Below are 27,748 nucleotides of genomic sequence, written 5' to 3'. Positions count from 1 at the left end.
AGGAACATGGCTCAGCGCGGCCTGTGGATCTTGCTCCTTTGCCTGCAAACCTGTGAGTTCTGACCCTTGTTGATACCCTCCTGGTTTTCTATTAAGTTTTAGAAATTGCCCTTAAGGAAGACATTGAAATGCCCCCTCCATCCATCTACTTTAACAGGTACCCCCTGGGTCTGAAAAAGTATCTAATTGACTGGGGAGAGACTTAGGATCCAAACCTGTTTTTTGGCTTTAGAATCTATGTTTCTGAATTTTATATGTGCCCAGTCTTCAAAGGTTTGAAAACAAACCCTTCTGCTTAGGAAAGGCAGCACTTGGTAGGCGTACTCAGAAAGTCCAACAAAAGAATATATATTATCTAAAACCCTGAATAACTTAAAAGCGTTTCTTTTTGGCTTTAGATTCTGGTGTATAATTTTTGACAGAGATATGTCCTTCCAAATTATATTTCATTACTCTATCAGGTTAGAGTAATTATATATCTATAATTGCCATTGTAAGAACTTCATCTCTATAAGCCCCCTTTATTTTCAAAGCACATTCAGAGTTATTACTCTGCTTCTATCCTCCAAAAACTCTCCAAAATAAATGAGGAAGAGATTGTTATTTCCATTAACGAAAAAGTTAGGCCTCAAAAAAGAAATGGAGAACTTGAAACTTTGTTTCTTTCTTACAGCTTAGAGATAAACTATAAGGACACTTGAATATTGGTGGTTGTTATTATAAAGAAAACTATGTTACATAAACACAGCTCTGGGAGTGTTTTGTCTTTGCAGTCTCTCATTAAATCCAGTTACCTTCTGCATATAAAAACTATGATTGGCATTTATTTTTTTGAGATTTTATTCATTTTTGTGAGAGAGAGAGAGAGAGAGAGAGCTAGAGAGAGAGAGGCGGCGGGGAGGGGAGAAGCAGGCTCCCCACTGAGCAAGGAGCCCCAACTGGGGGCTCAGTCCCAGGACCGCAGGATCATGACTGAGCCAAAGGCAGACGCTTAACCAACTGAGCCCTTATGCTTGACATTTCTAAATCTACTTATAGCCTCTCCTACCCCCTCTGAAAAAAACACACTAGCAAATTCCTGGTATGTGTTAGAACACAGAGAATCTAGTGGGTTGGGATTTCCTAAAAAGGTAGAATCACTACACCTTGGTCTCTCTGGCTCCCTTGGTCATTTAAACTGTGGCTCCTTTAATTTGAACTTCATGGAGAGTGCATGACTAGGCAGGGCAACTTTTGGGATCCTGTACTAACCACCCTGACACGGCAGACAGAAAATGCAAGTAGATAGGGAAAAGAGTTGGATAGAAGCTAAGTGGAAATCTAAGGATGTCCCCTGTCTTCCAGAGAAGAGCATTCTGCAAATTTGCAAAGCATTCTGCAATGTTTGTGCTTATATTCTTACATAATTCACTCTAAAACCATTGAGGTAAGCAAAAATAGATATTATTAATCCCATTACACACAGAAAAAGTATAAACTAAGATTCAAGTTAAATGATTCACCTGAAGTTTCACAAGCTGATATTTGTAAGGCTGGAAAGGGACATTGGTTCCCCTAATCCCAAGGCTAGAGCTCTTTCTTCTCCACTCTTCCTGGCCTCCTCTCATTAAGTTTTCAATTTCTTGATGCTCTTTAAAGTGCTAGCACACGCAGATTTAATGTGATCCCTGTTAAAATTCCAACAGCATTTTTCACAGAACTAGTACAAACAATCCTAAGATTTGCATGGAACCACAAAAGACCCCAAATAGACATAGCAATCTTGAAAAAGAAAAATAAAACTGGAAGTATCACAATCCCAGATTTCAAGATATATTACAAAGCTGTAGTAATCAAAACAGTATGATACTGGCACAAAAATAGACACATAGATCAGTGGCACAGGATACAGAGCCCACAAATAAACACATGATTATATGGCTAATTAATCTTCAACAAAGGAGGCAAGAATATGCAATGGAAAAGGGACAATTTCCTCAACAAATGGTGTTGGGAAAACTGGACAGCTACATGCAAAAGAATGAAACTGGACCACTTTCTTACACCATACACAAAAATAAACTCAAAATAGATTAAAGACCTAAATGTGATACATGAAACCATAAAAATCTGGGCCCCTGAATGGCTCAGTGGTTGAGTGTCTACCTTTGGCTCAGGTCATGATCCCGGGGTCCTGGGATCGAGTCCCACATCAGGCTCCACGCAGGGAGCCTGCTTCTCCCTCTGCCTATGTCTCTGCCTCTTCTGTGTCTCTCATGAATAAATAAATAAAATATTTTTTAAAAAACAACAAAAATCCTAGAAGAGAGCACAGGCAATAATTTGTCTATAACATTGGCCCTAGCAACACTTTTTAGATATGTCTCCCTAGGCAACAAAAATAAACTATTGGGACTACATCACAACAAAAGGCTTCAGCACAGTGAAGGAAACAGTCCATAAAACTAAAAGACTACCTACTAAATGGGAGAAGATACTTGCAAATGACATATCCAATAGAATTCCTCTGAAATCACTGAAATGAGAGAAGTCTGAATATGCAAACTCATGACTCTTCCACAATGGAAAAGTTTTCTCAAAGAGCCAAGGCTCACAGTCACATGCTCCAAATTCCACTTTCTCATCATAACTTGTGACCATGATTCTGACTGCCTCTGCAAGGAACTAGCCCCTCATCCTCTAGGGTGGAAGACAGAAGAGTCCACCACTTTTGTTCCATGCCCATTGTCTGCTCTATATTCTTTCTTATACTCTTTACTTCTTCCTTTTCTCTACATTTTTTTTGCTACAGTTTCTTCAATCTTCACCTGGTTCCTCTTACCCATCCCCCATTAATAATAGGAATAATTAACCATTTATGGAGCAATCACTACATGTCAGGCATTACTCTAAGTAGTCACATTTATTATTTACCTTAATCCTTACAATATTGTTTAAGATGAACACTATCAATACCCCAGTTTTAGAGAAAGAAACACAGAAAACTAGAGGCCATTTAGCCAAAAATTGGAGGAAATAGGATTTGAACTCCAATGTCCTTAGGCTTAACCACTGAACAAGGCTGCCTTTGCCTCTGATGCCTTTGATGTTGACATGGAATAAAATACTGACTTTGCTATTGATCATGATCACATTTTGGGATTTTTCAGTGGAAAGTGGTGTTTTATTCCCATAAAGACAGGAATATTCAGGCAGAGAATGGGGCTGGTGGACAGGTCTTCACCAATAATAGAAGTTTAAGCAGGCCACCAAAGCAGACTGTATCCAGACATGGTTCAAGTACCAGTCATTTCAATATGATGTGAGGTGACTTGAATTCTCTTCTTCAAAATAAACAAAGTTCCAATATCAATAAGGTTTTGAAATCCTGTTGAATGTATAGCATAGTAGAAGCATTCCAGAAGTCAATATTTAGAAGTCCAAGAGGTGAATGAACCCACCTGGTTATCTGTCTATGGATAAGTAGGTCCTTACCTTCACCCTGGAGATTAGACACAGGATTTCATGGCTGGAAGAGTCCTGGTGAGATCCAATTTATAGGCTATTCAAGTGTTTCCTGAGTCAAATCTTTCTTGTTTTGAACCTTAGAGAGGAATGAACCTGAGTTTGGGTTTACTAGGTTGACCTGTGTGGAAGCTGGAAAAGAAAGATGTATGAGCAACTGGTTGGGGCTGGTGTTGGTGGTGCTATGTACCCATGTTTTCTTCATTACACTCAACTTTCTATTATATACCAATAGAGGGAAGTAGTGATAGAACAATGATTGGCCAGGATCCCATCTTGGTTTTGAGAATTTGTGTGTGTGTGTGTTTGTTTTTGTTTGTTTGTTTTGAAGAAATGGGTTCAAGTCAACCCAGATCTCAAAAGAGATGATAGAAAGCTGGGGCACCTGGGTGGCTGAGTCAGTTAAACAGCCAACTCTTGATTTTGGCTCAGATCACAATCTCGGGGTCCTAGGATGGAGCCCTGCATTGTGCTCTGCACTCAATGGGGAGTCTGTTCAGATTCTCTCTCCCCCTGCCCCTCCCCAATCAAAGTAAATAAATAAATCTTTAGGGAAAAAAAAGAAAGTAAAAAAATCCAATAGGCAATAGTATACTGTTGTGTGGGGGTGGTAGGTTCCTTTTCTTAAAACCCCATAACCAAAGGACTTACCACTCTCATGGAGATTGACACAAAGCTGGCTGCTCAACCCTTTGCCTCCTTTCTGCCCTCTACTGCCCTTAACTCAATGTAACGTGCTACAACCCACTCTCTCCTGAGGGGGCAGGGAGCAGCCACCCCCAGCTTCCCTTCTGGGCTTGCCATATTCAGGGAGGTTCTCCCCCTATTATTGATCTAGGAGACAGTGGGTGGGAGGAGAGGAGGGGATGATTAACTAATGCCCCCAAAGCATAAGAAATGGTTGCTTGAAGGATCCTAAAGAAGCGGGGGGGGGGGGGGGGGCGGCAAAGGTGTTCAGGTGGCTGTTGGCAACAATACTCTTCTTCATCTCTGCTCTCGGTAGGAGCTCTCTGCTCCAGACCCAGTGTTTTGACTCTCTTTTTTCCCTTCAGAGTTGACTGGGGTATTATTTTCACCTCTGTAACCACGGGGCTTTGTTTTATATAGTACACATGTAGGGGTGCCTAGTACATGCCAAGCATCATTCTAAGGAATTTACAAATATTAACTCATCTAACTCTCATGACACTTCCATGAGGTAAGCGTCACTCACTATGAGCTTCATTTTTAAACTGAGAAAACAGCCCAGAGAATTTGTTAACTTTCCTAAGACCTCAAGCTCATGCAGTCTGGCTCTTCTTCACTAAGTGGACGTCCAAGCTCACACCCCAGGGGTCCAGCCTTTTCTTGCCTTTCTTCTCCTCTAGTATGTCCTTCTCACCCCTCCCTTCTGTGGTCTGGTATATGGAAATAAGGAAATCACACTCACTGGGAAATAGATGTTGTACATGTGGGTCACCTCTTCTTCACTGGCCTCCCAAGGCTGCTCCTCAACCCTTCATCCCACTAATCAATGTCTTGTTGACTCTCTAGGATGTTCCTTAGAGTATCATTTCCTCAAATTTGTACATTCATCAAAAATAATAATGGTAACTACCATTTATATGTGCCAGGAGTTGTGCTAAATGCACATCTTCATAACTGCATTTAGTAAATATTCACATTTTAGAGGTGAACAACCTGGGGATCAAAGAATTTCAATAGTTTTCTCAAAATAGCACAGCTAGGTTCAAATATACCTGGATTCAACACCTGTGCTCCTAATCTTTATTTACACTTCCTACCTAGTCCCAACCTCCCCTCTTCACTCTTAGCAGATAGCCTCACCTTCTATACTACTGGAGAGTTGCAGGCCATCAAGCATGACTATCTTCTATTTTATCCTCTCTACTCCAAAATGTCCCACTATGTATTAAGCACCTCTAGGTGCCCTCAAACAATTCTATGGGGTGGGTATTATTACATCCCATCTTGTAGTAAAGTAAGATAAGGGCTTCAGTAAATGTCAAGGATTGAACTTGAATACAGGCCACCTGGCTCAAACCAGTGTTGCTTCGCCTCACCAAGCAGCCTTTCTTCTCTCTTCATCCCCAACAGCACCTCAAGATACCCTGTCCTTTCACTCATCATCTCCTTTCCCCCTTCCACCTCAGACAAGGCATGACCCTCTTCTGATTCCAAATCTATGCCTTCCACTGACTGCCCTCATCTTTTGTTCCATGACAAGCATTAGTGGTCTGTGTGTCTGCACCATCCTGGGTCTGGGGATTTGAAAGTATAGTCCCTGTGTGTCTGCACCATCCTGGGTCTGGGGATTTGAAGGTATAGTCCCCTGGACTCAAGTAATTCACAGTGTCCAGAAACAGACATTTGGGTTCATGACTACTATATAGCATAGCAAGTACTATGAAGGAAAAACACAGAGCTCTGGAGAGCCCATGAGTGAGACCACCTAATCTAGCAGGGCTGGTCAGGGAAATTTCCATGTGTCTTCTTCCCTACCACCTACCCCCATGAATCTCTTCTCTCTCACACTCTCTCTCTCTCTTTCAGGTAAAATTGGCATATGACATTATATAAGTTTCAGGTGCACAACACTATAATTTGACATCTGTATATACTACAAAGTGATCACTGCCAAGAGTCTAGTTACTGTCCATCACCTATGGTTGACCTTCACCCATTTTGCCCAATCTCCAACCCCATTTGATAACCATCAATATGTTCTCTGTATCTATCAGTTTATTTTTGTAGCATTTGTTTATTTTGGGTTTTTTTTATTCTACATAAGAGTGAAATTATATGGTATTTGCCTTTCTCTGACTTATTTCATTTAGCATAATACCCTCGAGGTTCATCTGTTGCAAATGGCAAGATTTCATTCTTCTTTATAGCTGAGTAGTATTCCATTGTGTATGATATATTATATATATTCCTATTTATATTCCATTGTGTGTGTGTGTGTGTGTGTTTGTACATCAGATCCTCCTTATCCATTCATCCATTGATGGATAATTAGATTATTTCCCTATCTCAGTTATTATAAATAATACTGCAATGAACATAGGGGTGCATATATCTTTTTGAATTAGTGGGGATCCCTGGGTGGCGCAGCGGTTTGGCGCCTGCCTTTGGCCCAGGGCGCGATCCTGGAGACCCGGGATCAAATCCCACATCGGACTCCCGGTGCATGGAGCCTGCTTCTCCCTCTGCCTGTGTCTCTGCCTCTCTCTCTGTGTGTGTGTGTGTGACTATCATAAATAAATTTAAAAAAATTAAAAAAAATTGAATTAGTGTTTTCATATTCTTCAGCTAAGTACCCACAGGTGGAATAGCTGGATCATATGTTAGCTCTATTCCTAATTTTTTCAGGATTTTCCATACTGTTTTCCATAGTCACTGCACCAATTTGCACTCCCACCATCAGTGTATGAGGGTTCCCTTTTCTCCACTTCCTCTCCAACATGATATTTCTTGTCTTTTTGATAATAGCCTTTCCAACAGGTACAAGATGATATCTTGTTGTGGTTTTGATTTCCTTTTCCCTGATGATTAATGATGTTGAACATCTTTTCACGTGCTTGTGGCCATCTATTTATCTTCTCTGGAAAAGTGTCTATTCAGATTCTCTGACCATTTTTTAGTCAGGTCATTTATTTTTTTCACTGTTGAGTTGCATGAGTTCTTTATATATACTGGATATTAACTCCTTATCAGGTATATGATTTGTAACTATCTTCTCCCATTCAGGACATTTTTGTGCCACAAGTTTTCTCTGAAGTTGGGTTTCCCATAGATCCTCTCCAATGCTAATATAATGTTTGAGTCCTTACAGCACCTAGAAAAATAAATATTGTGGTAGCTTGATATGGAGATTCTTTTTTAAAACTTAAAGTCTTAATCATAAAGTCCATTAAGTGAGTGGTACCTAAAACAATCTCTCTGGGCTTTACTTGAATTAGCCCTTAATAATGGCCCTTTGTACATTCTTCAGTATGGTCCTGGTTCCCCCAGGGCCATCATAGGGGTGGCCTAGGAAGCCTTAAATGGTATGTAGTGATTATGAGGATGATAATGAAGAGGATGAGAATTATCCTCATTATCAACCTCAGAAACAACTAACATTTATTTTGCCTTAATGGTTACAAGACATTCCACTTATATGATTTGCAATGAGATAGAACAAATTTTATGGTTTCCATTCTATGGATGAAGCAGTTGAGACTCAGAAAGCTTTTGTGACTTTGTGAAGCTTACCCAGCTTATAAGCAGAAGTGTTAGGACTTACACCTTCAGCCCTCTGGTCTTTCAACTATATGTAGTGGTAGCACTGCCACCTGTCTCAGACCACAGTCAGAGTGTCTAAAGGTGACTGCATCTTGTGCATGTGTGAGCGCTAGGCTTTTTCTCAGCAAGCCCAGGATTGACACTGACAACACAAGCAGCAAGAGTAGCAGCAAGACTTCCTCCAGTTTGACCTACCTGCCATTACTACTGTCGCATTACCTTTCAATATACCATCAGTTTCTCAATGACTTGCTATGGGGGCTAAGTCAAAAACAATATTATGTTCTTTGTGGCAAGACAACTGCCATAAACCCCAGAGAGTTCTGTTTTTCACAAGCTACCCACACACTTCCTGGGGCTTGAGGAGAAAACCTACATCCTCTTCTCACATTTGACTTGAATAAACAGAGCCGAATGGCAGTTAGATGTAAGGGTCTGACTTTTAAAAAGCCCTGCAAGACTATCCGGCACCAGAAGCATCTGTCTAATTTGCAGGAGCCAGTACAAAATGAAAATATAGGGAGTCCTTATTCAAATAATATTAAGAATTTCATGGTGACACAGCAGCATTAAAAACAAATTCGGAGTCCTTTTGGGCTCAAGGCTCTATGCACCTGTACTGGTTGCTTGCCCATGTCTGAGAGGAATTCAGGCTGGCACACACCAAGTACCCCTCTGTCAGACCCTATCAGCCCAATGGAACAGTTACCTGGAGAGAATTAATGTTCAAGAAGCTGGATTTTGGTAAACTATGACTCTTGCCACTGAAGGAAGCCTTAGTCTCTCCTGTTCACACAATGGTTTGGTTTTTTTTGCTCTTACCATTTGGCACTCTTCAGATTGTGATATTTTTGACTTGCATACACATCTGTCTTATTCCCTGGACTGTGAACTCCTCTGTACAGCAACCACATCCTATTCTTCCCTGAGTCCCTAACACAGCATCTGGCACATAGTTAGCACTTAATAAGTGTTTGTAGATGAGGGCCCTTAGTCTCCTCCTCCCCCATGACCCTGTTACATCTCCTTCTGTACTTCACCCACCTCAACTAAGTCATCACACCTCACCTGGGATGGTCCTCCTAAAGCAAACTCTTGGTTGGCCTGAAAAGAAGGAGATTTGTATTAGGAGTCCGTGGGCTCATTCTGGGATTACGGGGCTGGAAGGCAAGGGTGACTATTTTATGATCATATTGCCTTCCATTTTACAAACTAGGTTTAAATCAGTTTACCTTCATAAAGTGAAAGAAGAGGAGAGAAAAAAAAATAAGCCTGTCATCTACCCCCACATTGGGTTTTAAAAGCGTTCATCCTTCAGCTTTTACTAGAAAGTGTTTCTGGATTCCCCAGAAGAGATCAAGTCCCCTTGCTATTCTCTCTCAAAACACCGTAATACCTAAACAGTTGACCTTGAACAATGCAGGGGTTGAGGATGCTGGCCACTCAGGCAGTTGAAAATCCATGTATATAGCTTTTGGCTCCCCCAAAACTTTACTAATAGCCTGCTGTTGACCAGAAGCCTTACTGATAGCAGTCGATTAACACAAATTTTATATATATTTTTTGTGTTACGTACCTTATTCTTACAATACAGTACACTAGAGAAAAGAAAATGTTACTAAGAAAATCATAAAGAAGAGAAAATACATTGACAGCATTGTACTGTATTTATGGGAAAAAAATTCAAATATAAGTGGACCCACGCAGTTCAAATCTGTGTTGTTCAAGAGTCAACTATATATTTTGTATGTGAGCATCTGTGCTTATCCAATTAACATTGATCTCTTCCTTTAACTGTTAAGTTCCAGAGAGCAGGGACTTTAAATATCAATTTTGATATATATCAGTTGATAAATATCAATATATCAACTTTATATCAATACAACATACAATCTCAATATACTGTATCCCCCACCTCCTTACATCACACTTAAAAGAGTAGACGCTCAGCAAACATTTCTATTATAAATTTAATTACTAGGGCAGCCCCAGTGGCTCAGCGGTTTAGTGCCTGCTTTCCATCCAGGGTGTGATCCTGGAGACCCAGGATCGAGTCCCCCGTCGGGCTCCCTGCATGGAGCCTGCTTCTCCCTCTGCCTGTGTCTTTGCCTCTCTCTCTCTCTCTCTCTCTCTCTCTCTCTCTCTCTCTCGTGTGTGTGTGTGTGTGTGTCATGAATAAATAAATAAAAATCTTAAAAAAAATAAACAAATAAATTTAATTACTAATTACCTGCCATAGTATTTGGGACAAAGCTGACCTTGAATAAACCCATGCATTCATTTATAAAATGTATGAATGACGGGGATCCCTGGGTGGCGTAGCTGTTTGGCGCCTGCCTTTGGCCCAGGGCGCGATCCTGGAGACCCGGGATCGAATCCCACGTCGGACTTCCGGTGCATGGAGCCTGCTTCTCCGTCTGCCTATGTCTCTGCTTCTCTCTCTCTCTCTCTCTGTGACTATCATAAATAAATAAATAAATAAATAAATAAATAAATAAATAAATAAATAAAATTAAAAAAAATAAAAATAAAATAAAATGTATGAATGAATAAATGAATTTTGCTTACTTCAGAAGTTGTTCTAAGAGTTTCCAGGCAACACATAAGTGAATTCCATTTATTAATCCATTCCCCAAATATTTACTAAGCACCCACTACGTGTCATCTAGTCATCTAGAGGCTGGAGATAGAGTAGTGAACAAAAAAGACCTCCAAATTACCAACTTGAGAAATATTTTTTTTTGAGAAATATTTTTTTCCAGAACCTCTAATGCACTCTACCTGTATCTCCCAGGAATAAAGGTATAAATGTAGCTTTCTTTTTGCAAAGACCACAGCAGCCAGGCTCTTGTCCCAGCTCTTCCATCCCTTGACAATATGATCTTGGGAAAAAAAAAACCACATTTAATTCTCCAACCTCCTGGAGGTTTATGGTCTTCTTCCCTCTAATCCCTTACCTTTCAGTCTATAAGTCTAGATAAAATGTTTTTAATGAAACAGTTCTCTTGAATTTCACTGGAAACTTCGTTTTTGAATGATAATCCTTTAGAAATTTAGCCATCATAACATATTATGTGTAGAGTAGAATACCCAAAAAATCCAAAACCAAAACCAAAAAACCCCTCCAGAACCTGGATGAGCTGCATCTGAGGCAGCTCTTCAGGGAAGCTCAAGCTTGGGGAGACAGGAAACTCTAAAAGGTGCAACCATGAAAGGCTATGGTTTTCTATTTATGTCCCCAGCTCTGGAAGCAGCCAGAGGTGACACAGACATCCTCACGGTCATTGGGACTCTGGGGGAGTCCGTTACTTTCCCCTTAAATATCCAAGAATCACAGCAAGTCATCAACATTGTTTGGAACTCTGAAACATCGGTTGCTTTTGTAACACCGGGAGACTCAGAAGCAGCACCCAAAGTGACTGTGACCCACCAAAATTACAATGACCGAATAAATGTCTCACGTCAGAACTACAACCTGGAGATCAGCAATCTGAGGATGGAAGACTCAGGCATCTACAAAGCCGACATAAATACAAAGATCCTTGAAGGGATGGTCACCACCACCAGGCGCTACAACCTTCAAGTCTTCCGTAAGTTGTGGGAGGATAAAGGGCTTGTTTTGTTTTGCAAATTTGCTCTCTATAGAACACCTTGATTTCTTTATTGGCTTCCCTAAATCTTTCCGTACTTATAAATACTTCTATAAATACATCAATACCCACAAGGAGGAGGTGATTTTGCTTGTTTTTAGCCATGTAATCTTCAATCAGCAGGTTCTCCAGTGGGCCTGGTTTTTCTTTTCAATAAAATGTGAATAATAATATTATTCACTTCCCATAGTGGGGATCAAGTGAGATAGTGTATGGAGAGTCTTTCTCTAGAAAAACCCTTATTTTAAAATAAGTGTGGATGCACAGAGAGGTGTGAAGAGCCATGCCGGGAGGTGCTGCGTCCACTTCACCCAGCCTCCGCCGGCGGTAACATCTTACGTAACTGTAGTACGATATCAAAACCTGGAAGTTGACATTGGCGTACCTGGAGCTTATTCAGGGGTCATCAGCTGTCTGGGTGCTCATTTATGTGCGTAGAAGTGTAGCGTGTACAGTTTATTAACATGTGCGCCCTAGTGTAACCACTACTGCGATCAAAATCCTGAACTGAACCATTGCAGCAAGATGCCCTCAGCCATTCCTCGCCACCCATGCCCTCCTCAACTCCTAGAAGACGTCAATCCCTCCTTCATACCCAGCAGTACGTTATTTCACAAAGGCCGCTTACATGCACTCATGCAATATGTGTGCTTTTGAGATCGGCTTTTTTCACGCAGCATAATTTATTTGAGAGTCATCCCAATTATTGCAAGTATCAGTAGTTCGTATCTTTTTATTGCTGGATAGTATTCCACGGTACAGATGTACTGGTCTGGTTAACCACTCACCGATCAAGGGATATTTTAGTTGTTTCCAGTTCAGGGCTATTATAAATAAAGCTGCTATGCACATTTACGTACAAGTTTCAGCATAAAATAAGTTTTTGTTCCTCCAAGATAAATACCCAAGAATGAAAACATGGTAAATCTATTTTTCTTTCTTTTTTTTATTTATGATAGTCACACACACACAGAGAGAGAGGCAGAGACACAGGCAGAGGGAGGAGCAGGCTCCATGCACCGGGAGTCCGATGTGGGATTTGATCCCGGGTCTCCAGGATTGCGCCCTGGGCCAAAGGCAGGCGCTAAACCACTGCGCCACCCAGGGGTCCCTCTTTTTGCTCTTTAAAAAATGTTTTTATTGAGGGGCGCCTGAGTGGCTTAGTCGGTTAAGCATCTGCCTTCGGCTCAGGTCTTGCATGATCCTGGGGTCCTGGGATCGAGCCCTGCATTGGGCTCCCTGCTCAGCGGGAAGTCTGCTTCTCCTTCTCCTTGTGCCCTTTCCTCCCCTCATGCTCTCTCTTGCTTGCTCGCTCATTCTCTCTCTCAAGTAAATAAATAAAATCTTTAAAAAATATATTATTGTGATAAAATATACATAACACAACATTTATTTATTTTACATAACACAGCATTTAACAATTTAACCATTTTTTAAAAGATGTATTACTAATTTGAGAGAGACAGAGAGTGTATGTGAGTGGGTGGAGGGGCAGAAGAGGAGGAAGAGAGAGAGAAGCAGAGTCCCCGCTGAGCGCAGAGCCCCAAGCCGGGCTCAGTCCCAAGACCTTGAGATCATGACCTGAGTGGAAATCAAGAGTCAGATGCTAACTGACTCAGCCCCCCAGGCGCCCTTGTTCTCATCTCTTTATATGTTCAGTTGTACTCACTCAATTTCTGGGAGGTGTATACCGTCTGCAGTTAGAACGGACCACGGGGAAGTCTCAGAGAAGGCCGGATTTCCCACATGACAGAATCTGTACCTTTTGGGTAGTTAGTGGAGAAGATAGTGAAAAGGGAGGGGATCCCTGGGTGGCTCAGTGGTTGGGCGTCTGCCTTCGTCCCGGGGCGTGGTCCTGGGGACTTGGGATCGAGTCCCACGTCGGGCTCCCTGCATGGAGCCTGCTTCTCGCTCTGCCTGTGCCTCTCCCTCTCTCTGTGTCTCTCATGAATAAATAAATAAAATCTTAAAAAAAAAAAAGACAGAGAGAGAGAGAGAGAAGGGAACTGACATTTGTTGAACTCCATGTTTCTGTCATTCTAGCACCTAATTTAAGAAAATAGAAAGATCACACATGCTTAGGCAATACATGCACCGAGTAAAAGACATCGCAACTCCCCCTTCTCAGGGGCAGTCCTTGTTGCTGGCTTCTTTTGTCTTTCCCGTAGATAATTAATGTGGCCAGATAGATGATCGATGATAGATGGATAGATAGGTGATAGACAGATAGACGGATGGATGGATGGGTGTTAGAGTGTTCTGTAAACACAATACCGCATTTAGTCTTCACGACGAACAACCCCAGCAGGAGACAATTATCCTTATGTCATTACTGTTGGAGCCAAATCTCAGCGAAGCTGTTTGCACCCGTTCTGGGAGCAGCGGAGGCTGGTTGGACTCAGGTGTCCAGTGGCTTCCCCACTCAGCCCTGCCCCGCCCTTCTCTGCTCAGCAGCCTGATGCAGGTAACATCCCTGTTCCTGCTGAGAAAATGAGATGGGATCCTATTCTTAATAGGAATTAATAGGAACTATCCCCCACTTCAATGCCCAGCAAAAAAAGAATTTCTCTAAAAAATCAGTAAATATCAAGCTGAGATTTGAACGTTCTAGTAAATCAAGTTTCTAAAGAAATGTGTGCGTGCACACACCTGCACACACCTGCACGCACGCACACACACGTTGGCTCATTTTTTGCTGTGGAGCTCCTCAAGGTGACGCCAAACTTCTTTGAAATTTTTTTTTTTCACAAGTCCTCATTAATTCTGGTCTGGAATAGATCCCTCTACGAGACTTGTAGGACCAGGGTTTCTGGTGAGGCTGGAATGGAAAACATCTACAGCTTCCTCCTTACCGTATGCCACTTCCTCAGAGGCACGGACAACTTTAAAAATACCCCATGAACTAGAAAGCCACATGCTGGTTCCTTCTGCACCCTTCCCACATGGCTTTGGTAGGAGGAACAAAGCCCAGCACAGCAGCCTGGTCAAGGCTGAACTAAATTTACCAAGTCTGAATGGGCCCTTTTTTCTTATCTGCTGGTGGAGAGAAGATCTTCCCCTTCCTTCTGCCTGCCTCAGATAGCTCTCCCTCCATCCTAAATATAATTGTTCTTCCATAACCCTTTCTAGCCTACAACTTGGACAGTTTACCTTTTGATTACTTTAGTAAAAATATTTTTTGATGAACTTTTTTTTTAAAAAAAATTTTATTTATTTGAGAGAGAGAGCATGAGCAGGGGGAGGGGCAGAGGCAGAGGGAGAAGCAGACTCCCCGATGAGCAGGGAGCCTGACGTGGGGCTCGATCCCAGGACCCCGGGATCATGACCTGAGCTGAAGGCAGATGCTTCACGGACTGAGCCACCCAGGCGCCCTTAAAATGAACTTTTAAAGAGATTCTAACTTTTCACCATGGGCACTTCAAAACAAAATGAAACAAAACAACTTAATGAAAACACATGAGAAAACAGAGCCAAAAAAAATTTTTTTTTCTTAAAGACTGTTTCATGTGGCGGTGTGCTGATAAACGTTCAACTGGTTCTTGCTGGTGTGTGTGACACAAAGGGTGTGCGACACACAATTTTATCAGTGGTGATAAAATATACCACGGTGTTACCGTGCATCCCACAGAGCGAGTTGGACTCACAGAATACTTCCATTGAGCTTTGCTGAACGTGTGTACACCTCCCAACGGCAACTACCACCGACGAAGAAGCCAACGTGATGGTTGACGGGTTCATTAAAAGAGTGAATAGGGACAATGTAACTCAACAAACTGATATTTCAGAGGTTCACTTGCACATCCATGTGAGAGGCTCTTTGCTGAATTGGATAATGGTTTTCAAATACGGGAGGGGTTTTTTTTGGTGCTATTCGCAATGTTATGGCTACAGACAGGAGGCACTTTCAACTTTAATCTACTTTAGTAATCTTCAGTCTAGAATGACAATCCATAGAGCAGTCGACCCAGCCCAAGTCTGAGCATTTGCCGATTTCTTGGGGGGGCGGAGGGTGGGGGGACAACAGAGGGAGAGGGAGAGGATCCTCACAGGCTCCACGCCCAGGGCGGAGCCCCGCTCAGGACTTGATCTCATGACCCTGAGATCATGACCTGAGCCCAAATCAAGAGGCTGATGCTTAACTGACTCAGCAACCCAGGCGCCCCGTCACTTGCCCGTTCCCGTGGTGTACATACTCCCCCTGTGTTTTAAAACTTCCCTTAAGAATTGGGAGGGGGATCCCTGGGTGGCGCAGCGGTTTAGCGCCTGCCTTTGGCCCAGGGCGCGATCCTGGAGTCCCGGGATCGAGTCCCACATCGGGATCCCAGTGCATGGAGCCTGCTTCTCCCTCTGCCTGTGTCTCTGCCTCTCTCTCTCTCTCTCTCTCTCTGTCTCTGTGACTATCATAAATAAATAAATAAAATATTTAAAAAAAAAAGAATTGGGAAGACTGGGGATCCTTGGGTGGCTCAGCGGTTTAGCGCCTGCCTTTGGCCCAGGGCGCGATCCTGAGGTCCCGGGATCGAGTTCCGCATTGGGCTCCCGCATGGAGCCTGCTTCTCCCTCCTCCTGTGTCTCTGCCTCTCTCTCTCTCTCTCTCTCTCTCTCTCTCTCTCTCTCTCTGTATATCATAAATAAATAAGTAAATCTTTAAAAAAAAAAAGGAATTGGGAGGACTTAGTATATCATTACAAAAGACAGATGTAATAGATGAAAATAATTTGTAGAGCATAGATAATAGTAAATTGGCCAAAGAGAGAGAGAGAGAGAGATGAGTTTTGAGTATGTATTAGCTTTTTTAAGGTATGATTTATTTTATTCTAAGTTTTTACAATTTCATTTCTCATGATGGCTGTGTTTAACAACGCTCTTAAAAAAAAATTTCCGGAAGTCTAACAGCTGGCTCTCCTGGCACAGGCCAGCTCCACTTACCCCTGGCACCCATGTCGTCCCCTCCTAGGTCGGCTTGGGAAGCCAAAAATTACGCAGAGTTCAATGACGTCTATCAACAGCACCTGTAATGTCACACTGACGTGCTCCGTGGAGAAAGAAGAGAACGTAACATACAGCTGGAGTCCCCTGGGGGAGGAGGGTAACACAATACGGATCTTCCAGACACCCGACAGCCAGAAGCTGACGTACACGTGTACAGCCTGGAACCCTGTGAGCAACAGCTCTGACTCCATCTCTGGCCTGCAGCTCTGCGCAGGTAACCAGCTCTGTCCGGCTGCCCTGCGCTCTGAGACCCGCTCACAGGAGCGGCCCGGCCTTGTTTCCCAGGGGAGTGTCCCCCCCTCGTGCCAGGCCTGGTCCCCGGCGGCACCTCCTCCCACGAGGGCCTGGAAGACGGGCCAGAGCCTTCTGAGATAGGCCGTGCATTTGGGGTGTTCGGAGGCAGCCCCCGCGTGGCCCTCTGATTCTATTTCTAACGCCGACTTTTAACAGCAGAAAGTACAGTTTCTTTTTTTTTTTAAGATTTTATTTATTTATTCATGATAGACATAGAATGAGAGAGAGAGAAGCAGAGACACAGGCGGAAGGAGAAGCAGGCTCCCTGCAGGGAGCCCGACGTGGGACTCGATCCCGGAACCCCAGGGTCACGCCCTGAGCCAAAGGCAGGCGCCAAACCGCTGAGCCACCCAGGGATCCCAGAAAGTACAGTTTCCCTGGGAGCTTTGGCACTGCCCGGGCGGACAGCCCATGGTGACAGCCCCTGAGTGTGGCCCAGCCCACGGCCTGTTTCCTGAGAGCCGAGTCTCCTGTATCTTCTCTTTCCAGACGCCGCGACAGGCCCCCGATCTCGCCACACAGGGCTGCTGAGCGGGCTGGTCATGCTCTCTCTGTTTATCTTTGTTGTGCCTTCATTCCTTTTGTTCCTGATGTGCAGAAGAGGAAAAGGTAGGATTTTTCCGGAAGGTAAAATGTGGACATGCACCTTCCTTCTTCCTGGGGTGGCATTTATCCCAGGGAGTGTACAGAGGTCCTTGGTTGCAGGGAATCCACCTGCGCAGTCCCCGCTCCATCACCTCCCCGTCTCCAGGGGGATGAGCCCTAGCACTGCGGACGGGACGCTGAGCGCACTTCGGAATCTGTTCCTGGTGTCATCGGTATCTGGTGGGCCCGGAGCCTGGATTTGGGTTTAGTACTGCCATTGAGAAGCTGTGCTTCCCTGGCGTGTGTCTTTACCTCGCTGGCTCAGTGCTCTCACATGGGAAATGAGCTTTGAACTAGAGGGTCTCCAGGGTCACTTGCAATTCCATCGTATTTTGACTATGACCGTTGGAGAGTCACTGAGGGACATGTGCTCACTTTACATTCCTTGGTCATCACTAGATCCCTCGGATCCCTCTGGATCCTTCTGTAATTGTGGCGTTGGCAATTCAGGAAATCTGATCTGAGGCCTCCAGGGGATCATTGTGCCCTCCTGTTCCTCCTAGCCCCCAAGATCTCCCCAAATCTTCCTATCCCACCAATCATAATTCAAGCCTGGATGTAGAGAGGATCTACCTCTGCTTCCATGCTCCTGACTCTCCTTTGGGTCTGATTCCTCAGGTTCCTACTTGAAGAACTTCAGTAATAACTCTGGTAAGTTCTCGGCCCCCAGTTTCCCCAGAAAACAAGGGGGAGACATGGGTTCACGGCAGGTTGGTTAAGACTCAGCTAGTGCGTTGCAGGCAGTCTGGGCTGGAGGTTTACCAGCTGTGGGTTCAATGTCCCCGTAAGTGCCAGGTTTGTCAGTGGTAAAACAGGCCTACTAACAGGTGCGGTGGCCATCCTTACTAAGTGGGTTAAATGGAATTACCCACATAAAGTGCTGGGCCTGCAGCCTGGTACATAGTAAGCGCTCACTAAATGTCAGCACTGAACTTACAACTGACAGCCCGGGCGTGGCACGGAAGGAGGCACCCCGAGGAGGAGAGTTTGTGTCACGGGCCATCACACGGCTGCGCGATGGGGAGAAGTCGTGCGACCCGACACAGGCCATAGGTGACGTTCAGGGCTCCTCAGACAGACATCTGCCTTCAATCCCTCCTGGTCTCTTTGGAAGGAAGAAGTGCCACCTTTTCCATCTACCACTGAGGTGACAGGAGCACCTGATCTGGCTCGCGTGCCGACACAGGGCCTGGGACAGACCTGAATGTGAAATGTCGGACCCCGGTGGCACTGCTCGACTCAGCCCGTCCTGCGTGGATATGTTGGTGCCCTGGACTGTGGAGACCCTAGGTTCTGGCCATGTGAAGTCTCTTTTCAACTTCACCCCGAAATGCTCCACTTCAGGAGCAAGGAGAAGAACACGCCGGGAGGAGTGCCTTTACGAGCCCAGGAGTTCTTAAGGGTACGGGCTGGGCCCCAGGGCCCTTGCAGATCCGCGGCCTCACGCAGAGCCAGGCCCGCAGAGGGAGCTCAGTGAACTGACCCCGTGGGCCAGTCGGGCAGACAGTGAGTGTTTGTAGAGTGTCTTCGCGCGCCGCAGCTGGAGGTGGTGACAGTGGGGCATGCACTAGAGTCCGAGCCAACCTTTAACTGGAGAGAAGCAGCCGAGCTGAGAAAGCAAGACCGTCACACGAGAAGACAACTGGCCACGCGAGGCAGGGGGCACCGTATGCCGAGACACCGCGCAAGACCCTGGGAGGAGCAGCTGCCCCTGGCTGCCCCCCACCATGTGGGCAGCCTTGGGAGAGCCTCGTCAGCCTAACGTTGCTTCCAGGGTAGACAGGGTCCCCACGGAGCCCTGGGTGGGCCGCACCCCCCACCCACGTGCAGTCCCTAGAAGAGGGAGAGGCAGTCCAAGGACCCCCAGCATCGTCTCACGACAATGATAGACTTGGAGCGCTTCGTGTCTTTATCCTAAAGAGACAACGTTAGAGTAGGCCAGGCCACCTCTAAAGTCCATCCGCCTCTCACACACTCTGCTTCTACATTTATTCATGACGCAGATGCCATCTCGAGGAAGACCATCTACACGTACGTCATGGTTACAAGAGATGCCCCGCCAGCAGACGGCAGAATCTATGACGAGATCCCCCACTCCAAGGTGAGCTGATACAACTCGTGGGGCCTCCCCGCCCCCCCCCCGGGAAAGGGAGTCGGAGGCAGAGGGCAGCAGGCCAAGGATCTGGAGGGTCCAACCAAGCATCATCATGTCAGGGAAATGATGCCGTGAGGACAGGACTGTGACCATTGTTACCCCATGGGAGCCTCCAAGGGCAGGGGTGTCGGGTTCCACACGGGCCCTGGCGACAGGCCTGACAAGGAGTGGAGCCCCTGGTGTGCGGTGAGGGCTGCTAGGTGGCCACCAACATGGGACAGGTGGCTCAGCGGCCTCCAAGGACACAGAACTGAGAGAGGTGCCCCTTTTAATAGAGATCTCATTTATTTATTTGAGAGAGAGCGAGCGAGCACATGCAAAGTGGAGAGGCAGAGCGAGAGGCCTCCCTGAGCAGGGAGCCCAATGCGGGACTCAGTCCCGGGACCCTGGGATCATGACCTGAGCTGAAGGCAGAGGCTTAACCGCCTGAGCGCCCCCAGGCGCCCCACGAGGGGCTCCCCTTGAGCTCAGTGTCCTGGTCTGGCTGCAGCACGCTCCCTCCTCCCACCTGCCCCTCCCCTGCCTGCCCCTCCCTCACCCCCGGACCAGGCTTCTAGAGGCACCACCTTCCCTGTGCCTCCACCGGGCTGTGCCCTGAAGTCTCCAGGACCAACGGGGAGCCCACTGCCTGGTCCCTCAAGCACTGTGCTCGCATGATGGGGGCAGGGCCCACGCAGCCTGGCGACAACCAAAGTCTTCAGGGATCACGGCTTGGTCTGAACCATGCAAACCCCAACTCTTGGCTCCTGAGGGTTTCACCCAAGGGCTACCCTGTCCTCCCACCCGTCACCCAACCGTGACCCTCTCCGAAGCCAAACGGAACCAGAGCTGAGGCCGGGGGTGGGGGTGGGGGGGTGGGGAGGTTACTTGGTGGAAGTGGGCAGGGGGGCAGTGGGCAGGGCAGAAGCAGGGAGGGGGCCGAGCCCCTCACTGACAGTGGGGGTGGGGATGGGTGTTTTATAGGAGCTCCCTGCTGGGGAGGAGCCAGTGAGTAGGATTTACTCCACCCTGCAGACTGACAAGGTAAATCCTTTTTGATTTGTGTGTCCCTGTTGCCCTGAGCGTGGCAGCCAGTCCGTGGTTCCGCGTGCGCCTGGCCGGCTGGTGCCCGTGGTCCCCTTCTCTGGACATCTCAGGACTCACCGCTGAGGGTCTCGGCCCACAGGTGTTTTGCAGGCAGCTCCCGGGGCCGTGGCCGTCCCCAAGTTGGCCTGCTTGGGGTGCTCTGCCTCTAATGCGGGAGCCCCTGGGCCTCTGAGCTGCCGTGTGGAAACCTCGGGCTCTAGAGCACCCAGGGCCCTGCTGGCTCACAGGACAAAGTTAGACAACAGGTGCCCCCCTCTGGACAGATGCAGGCCACACCACAGGTACCCAGACCGGCGAGTAGGACACAGGCTGAATTTCAGTTTCTGTTTCTTCCACCAGCTGACTTGTGCAGTGTGCAACCCCCACAACCATTCACAGGGGAGCAGTCACACTTGCAATGCCCTGTGCCTCAGTGTCCCGCTCTCGAGTAGGCAAAGAAGGAAGGTTAGATGGAGTAAGATCTGGTGAGGGGTGTCCTGGTCTATGAGGGTCCTCCTCAAACTGAGCAAAATCTTCATGAAAGGTAAATAGGAGCCGGGGAGTCTAGGGGGGGAAGCAGCGAGAACAAATGACGGCGGGAGGAAATACCAGGCAATTGGCTGCCAACAGACGGGGAATGAGAGGAGCTGATTCTGCGGTGTCTGTGAGCTGCAGGAGCAGGAGGGTCTGAGAGCTCCATGCCCAGGGCCGTCGCGTGTGAGGACAAGCCAGGGTCCTGGCGCTGAGGCCGAGGGGCCCTCACTGCCCCGGGAGACGGAAGGGGGCAGGGAGAGGGGAGGAGAAGGGGGCGCGGGGGGCAGAGGGCCGCAGGCAAGCACAGGAGCTGAAGGACAGGGGTTGCACACCGGGGGTGACAGCGCCAAGGCCTGGGTCGGGAGGTCCCGCTGTCTGGGTCCTGGCGTCTCCAAGTGCGTCCTCCAGACGAGGTTGGTGGCAATGATTAACTGGTCACTATGTGATTCGAAAAAAAAATTTTTTTTCCTGTTGGGTCCACTTTATTTGGGAGTGGGGTGGAGGGAGGGCCAGTGGCCGCTGGAGCTCCCGGGCTGTGGCTGGGGTCCCACCTGTGCTCGCGTCCCCCAGAAAGGGAGCCCTGGGTGCCCGGGTGGCAGGACTGAGAGCCTGGCCACGTTCTCATCGTCAATGTGGGGGGACTGGTGAGTCCTAGGACCCGGGTGGTGGCCCTGCCAGCCCCAGGCCCCAGGTCTAGCCCCAGGACCGAGACGCCTCGGGGTGAGGGGCAGGCTTGTCGGCGGCACCCCAGTCACTGGCGGAGGCGACTGGCCAGTTGGGAGGTGCAGCTATCGGGGTTCAGAACGCGGGAGGCCTGAGCCTGGATGTTGTCCAAGCCCGTGATCCAAATCCCCGCAAACAGCCCCAGTCCTTACTGCTGCATCTGGCTGGGTACACAGCTGATTACCCGGGGCTCGCAAGTGGGGTACTGGAGCTGGGACAAGGGCTCGGCGGGGCCCTGCAGCCCGCCTTTCGCCAGCGCCAGGGAGGCCCGAGGCTTCTCCGGGCGCCCCGGTACCCCGAACCCCCGTGTGGCCTCCCCGCCAGCAGGCGCGGCCTACCTCGCCGCTCCAACGTCCTCTCCCGCACAGGTGGGGAAAGCCAGCGCTCGGGACGCCAAACCTCCTGGGATTTCAACCTACGAAAATGTGATCTAGGCCCTTGGCTCCTCCCCACGGAACCGGAGGAACCTCCAAACTAGCGGGTGCCCCGGACCCCGACTTCCCTGCGCATATCTCACCTGGAGATTCAGGCCATCACACCCCAGTATGTGGCTCTTTGTGACTGGAGAAGACGACCCTGCCCAGCAGCCCCCGATGTAGAAAGGATCGGTGCCTTGCACGTCTGGAGTGGGCCGTGGCTTTACCCCCCGGGCCGCTCTGCGAGGAGCCCTGGTGCGCGGCGGCCACAGTCCACGCAGCGCCTTGGACCAGTTAGACGACAGCGCCCTTCCCCCGAGCAGGTGCAGCCCTGCCCACGCACGTGCTTGGCGAGTAGAGTGTGGGCTGCGTTTCAGCCTCTAGGTCCCTCTGCCCAGGAACCTTTGTGCATGGGACAGCTGGCCGGACCAGCCCAACCCTACAGGACGGCGTCTCCCGGGAAGCCACTGGAAGCGCAGCTCTCAGCTGTGCGGACGCGGCCTCCAAGTGGAGTGCGGGGAGATGCTCCTCCTGTAGGGACTAGACTGCTCTGAAGTAGAGCCTCATAAGACTTTTTTATGGCCATTTTTTTCAACTTGACTGGGCCACCCATGGGGTGCCCAGATATTTGGTTAAACATTATTCTGGGGGGAATCTGTGAGGATGAGATTACCGTTTGGATTGGCAGACTGATACAGCAGACGGAGCCCCCATTCCAGTGTGGGCGCACTTCACCGAATCCAGCAAGAGCCTGAGTAGAAGAAGACGACGGCGTACGGGAGGATCCATTCTCTCTGCCTGACCACCCTAGAGCTGGAACATCAGGTGTCCTGCCTTAGGACTTGGACTAGAACTTATGCCATCAGCTCTCCTGCTGCAGACCTTGGGACTTCTCGGTCTTCGTGAGCACACAGGCCACATCCTTGTTAGAGATGTGCCCTGTTGGTTCCATTTCTCTGTGGAACCAGACTAATACCTATTCCAAGCAGCCTGAGCAAGGAGAAGAGACAATACCCAGCACCCCATTCACCAAAAGGAATTGACCATCTAGATTTCTGACACTTTGGGGGAACTGACCACAACTCAACCATCAAAACAAGAGACCTTGAAAGAAGCAGGTCATTCTTCAGAGGGAACTTGGCAGATACATGATGGTGTAGATGATGAAACTGGGTTGACCCTTGTTCCTAAGACTCAGTCCAGAGAGTCCTGGACTTCGCACTTTGGTTAGATGCCCCTGCCCCTCCCGCCAGCGCTGAGGAGGAATCACGCAGGCCTGAACAGAACATTCAGGTGATCCTATGAAGAATTGTTTCCCTCATGTGTGGGCACCCATAGCCAGCTAAATCCTAAATCCCCATCAGCAGTCCCAGCCTGGGCAGTAGAAATAAGCTGTATGTAGGAAGGAAGATGTTAGTCCCAGTGAATAGGTCCACAGAACCTGACCTATTAGCCCTGACCACCCTTAGCAGTGTTGGGGGCTGCAAGACCCCCAAAGTGTCAGATGAGCACAATAGCTGCCCTATGCAAGACAAGCAGACTCTATACTTAAATGCCGAACTACTTGCTGTGGGGAGTGCCAGGAGCTAGCAGTCAGGGAAGGCTCCGTGAGGGAGGTGAGGCTGCAGCTGGGCTCCGGAAGAAGGATAGGATTTGGCCAAGAATGAAGAAGACAGATCACATCCAACTGAGGCAAGCACAAGAAGCAGAGACGTGGATCTGTGGGATGTTTTTGGGGCACCTCCCCGGATGCACTGAGTGCGTTCACAGTCCCTTGCCTGTGCCCACAGACCGCCTCGGCTTCCGTGTGCGCCCCCACTCCTGACCCTTCCCACACACTGCAATGTTCAGATCAAATGTCACCTCCTCTGTGAAGCTTTCCCTGGTGTCACTGGCCAAACTAATTAGGCCTTCTTGCACTCCTTTTGGCCCCTTGCTCCTTAATCACTGCATCTCATTTCTCTCTGCTTCATAGCATAGACCATTATTCGTTTCCTTCCACTCACCGTACGCATGGGCAAGACCCATGACTTCATGACCATAAAGAGTGATCATGAGAGACGAGAGTTTTATTCATCTGTGTATCCACCACCAACCAGCCTCGTGCCTTGTACCCTGCTTGTGAGCAATGAATGCGATAGAATAGAACTGGGAATGAGCAGCCCGCTCAAATAGAAGGTACACGTCGCAAGGATGGATAGAGGCCAACGAGCAGAGTGGAATCCAATTACAACGCGGTTAAATGTCGGAATGCAGATGTCAGTGTAAGGACACTGTGGACGGAAAAGCCTTCCAGAGTTAGGCCAACAAAGACATCACCTGAAGCGATGAACTAGGTGTGAGTGAAAGGCAGTCACCCTCGGGAGGGACATGAAGGAAGAAATAAAGACCTGTCACAGGGCTGGAGAAGATCCAATGTGATGCTGACCAGGCTGGGTTTCCCCTAAAATAAAAGCATGCTCGGGGCCCCTGGGGGGCTCAGTGGTTGAGTCTCTGCCTTCGGCCCAGGGCATGATCCTGGGGTCCCGGGATCGAGTTCCACAGCAGGTTCCCGCAGGCTTCTCCCTCTGGCTATGTCTCTGCCTCTCTCTCTCTGTGTCTTGTGAAAAAGTAAATAAAATATTTTAAAAAGCAATAAATAAAAGCATGCTTCACCTTTATGTGAATTGAGGGACCTCTCCTGAACACGGTCCTTCTGTCACCGGCCCCTGCTTCTCCCTGATGCTCTCCCCAGTCAATGGGGGAGAAAGAATAGAGCTGGAGCAAGACGTCCTCGGGTCTCCCAGGAGAACAAACCTGGGAGGGACCCAGTGCCCAGGAATTCTTCGTGTGGCCTTTGGGCCCCAGGGCCACTGAGCTCCTGTCTCTCACTCTTCTTTCCTCGGACTCTTCTGATTTATGAAGTTATAAGCCACTGGCCCCATCCCCTAAGGGCTTGGTCTCAGATTCTCCTTCTGCAAAATGGGTGTGATCTCATTTCCCCCTTCACACCTTGCCAGCTGGACTGGATTGTGACCAGGAGGTCTACAGGGCTGTTCTTTCAGCGGGTCAGAATCTTGTCTCACCTACATGGGCCAGTTTTTACAAAGATGCTTGACACAGCATCTCCGGGGCGGGGCCCTCTAGCAGCAGGGCTCAGCTGCCCAGGCCCGGAGCAGGACACAGGGCAGTGCGGGCCTCTCAGAACAAGAAGGTGAAGTTGATTTAAAATGTGATGGGTTTTGTTTTGTTTTGTTTTGTTTTGTTTTAAAAAAAACTTTGGAGTGCTCTAAACTGCACAGCCCACAGGAGAAGAGCTCGGCTGGGCCACTTTGGAAACTGGGCGCAGAAAGAAAGGGACCTGACTGCCCTCGTGTTTCTCCTTTCTTCTTTTTTCTTTTTTTTGAGAGATGTTAATTATTTGAGAGACAGAGACAGAGAGGCAGAGAGACAGAGAGCACAAGCAGGGTGGGGGTAGCAGGGGAGGCAGAAGCAGAGTCCCCCCTGAGCAGGGTGACCGGGGAGCCCCACACAGGGCTCCATCCCAGGACCCCGGGGTCAGGACCTGGGCTGAAGGCTGATGCTTAACTGGCCGAGCCCCACAGGCACCCTGGTGGGTGTTGTTTCTTAAGTTCAGCCTGGAGAAGAGAACTGGCCGGGCCAGATTTCCTTCCAGATCCATGACTTTTTTCTGCTTGATTTTTCCCTGAATTTTCCTGGACTTGAGTAATTTTCTCAAGAATCACCAGCGACAGCCTCTACGGGCTGTAAAACGAAGTTTGAAGGAGACAGAAGGCGGGAGGGTGCTGAGTGGTCCCAGACGCAGGCTCCGATGCAGGGGTGCCTGGGTCTGAATCCTGCCTTCTTAGTTCTCTGACCCCAGGCAAGGCAGGTTCGCCTCTCTGGGCCACAGTTTCCCCTCCTGTAACAGGGGGACTACAATAGCGCCTAGTATGTAGGGCTGATGTAGCGACTAAATGGGGCAGCGTAAGAATATGCCTGCGACTCTTCTTGCAAGCTTGACCCCTTCACCAGATGCTAGCCCTGTACAGGTTCTTGCAGCACACCTGTCTCCGATCCTGTGCTAAGTTAGGGTGTGCGCCGAAGTTTTAGCTTCCAGTCGTCCTACACCAATGCTCGTTCCTCCTGCCAGTTCACTTACCAGGCCACGTCCTCTGCACCGGGCGCCCCAGCCCAACCGAGAACAGGGGCTGCTCTGAATAATAATAATGCAAACAGAGAGCTCCTGAGGGCAGGGAGACCGGAAGAGCTCCTTAAGAGCTTACAAACTGCTCTCCTACATGCTTTATACATTATTGTCAAAACTCACAACAACCCTGGAAAGTAGAAGTTACTTCTTGCAGTTTATGTTAAGGCTGAGGGAATAAATACCTTAGCAAAATCAGGCAGCTGGGGAAGACAGGACTTGAACTCAAGATATCTTGTCACTCGGGCACTGAGGGGGGCACTTGATGGGATGAGCACTGGATGTCATGCTATATGTTGGCAAATTGAACTCCAATAAAAAAAAAAGCCAAAAAAAAAAAAAAACTTGTTACCAAGGGCCGCACACTTGGCACTTGACCATGCTGCCTTCCTGTCCCCAGCTCTGAACTCCCAACACGTGGCACTTTGCTTGATACTTCCTAGGCAGACCACAAATATCGGTTGAAGGAATACGTACATATAATAATATTTTAAAGACACCAAGAGCAGCTCCAAGTAAATGTATTCGTATATTAATTCCGTGGTTGTCTGGATAAGTGCTCAACTCTCCTATCGGAAACATCCATTAAAGAACCTTGAGTAGAACTCACTGTCTGCATTTCAGGCCAGAGCTGTTTTCACAGTAAACAAGGGACCCAGGTCACAAACATTTCTGATGAGTTGTTACAAGATGGGAGAAATACAGTGCAAATTTCCACTATTCAGAAGAATAACAGAAACAGAAGAAGAGGTAGGAATTTATGAGTCTTCAACACCTCAATAGCTTAAAAACGGCTTTAAGTTTTAATGACCCACCACACTCATAACAGCTAACATTTACCAGTGCTTACTTCGTGCCATTCCCCACACGAAGGCTTTACATGTACCAACTCATTTAAAGCCCCCAAGAAACATTAAAATTCATCGACTCCCTGAAGTAGATGCGGTCCTCCTCCACTTTACAAATTAAGAAACTGAGTCACAGAAAGGCTAAGCAACTAGTCTGAGTTAATATGGAAACCAGGATCCGACTGCTGGCCTCCCGAGTCCAGGGACTGCGTGCTGAGCCACGGTTCTCACTGCTTCCCCAGCCTGCCGCTTTCCAAAGCATAAAATGTTTCTTCTGGACTCCAGACCCCCTACACCTAAGCAGCCATTAGGTCTTGTCAAATCCAATGCAACCACGTCCTCTCAATCTGCCCACCCTCCCTCCGGGTGCCCACTCTCCCCCATCATTCCTTTATCACACGTTACCTGGGCTGTTGTCCTATAAAGAGCAATCTTTCTAAAATGCTGAT

General features: G+C 47.7%; 1 protein-coding gene across 2 annotated transcripts; it reads left to right on the top strand.

The window, feature by feature from the left end:
- CD84 (CD84 molecule) lies at window positions 1-24,880 on the top strand. 2 transcript variants are annotated; one of them, XM_055333818.1, is made up of 8 exons: window positions 1-52; window positions 11,034-11,381; window positions 16,399-16,647; window positions 17,217-17,336; window positions 17,991-18,023; window positions 19,376-19,473; window positions 20,491-20,550; window positions 22,218-24,880. In XM_055333818.1, exons 1-8 carry the CDS (start codon window positions 7-9, stop codon window positions 22,281-22,283), a joined length of 1,020 nt encoding a protein of 339 aa, XP_055189793.1. In that variant the 5' UTR covers window positions 1-6; the 3' UTR covers window positions 22,284-24,880. The 2 variants fall into 2 exon arrangements, with proteins under 2 accessions (XP_055189793.1, XP_055189794.1); XM_055333819.1 differs by lacking the exon at window positions 20,491-20,550.
- The last annotated feature ends 2,868 nt before the right edge of the window (window positions 24,881-27,748 follow it).

Source organism: Nyctereutes procyonoides, unplaced genomic scaffold, assembly GCF_905146905.1.
Source record: "Nyctereutes procyonoides isolate TBG_1078 unplaced genomic scaffold, NYPRO_anot_genome, whole genome shotgun sequence".
NCBI classification, from domain to species: domain Eukaryota; kingdom Metazoa; phylum Chordata; class Mammalia; order Carnivora; family Canidae; genus Nyctereutes; species Nyctereutes procyonoides.
Note: the sequence above shows the minus strand (reverse complement) of the source record. Positions and strands in the feature narration are given on the sequence as shown.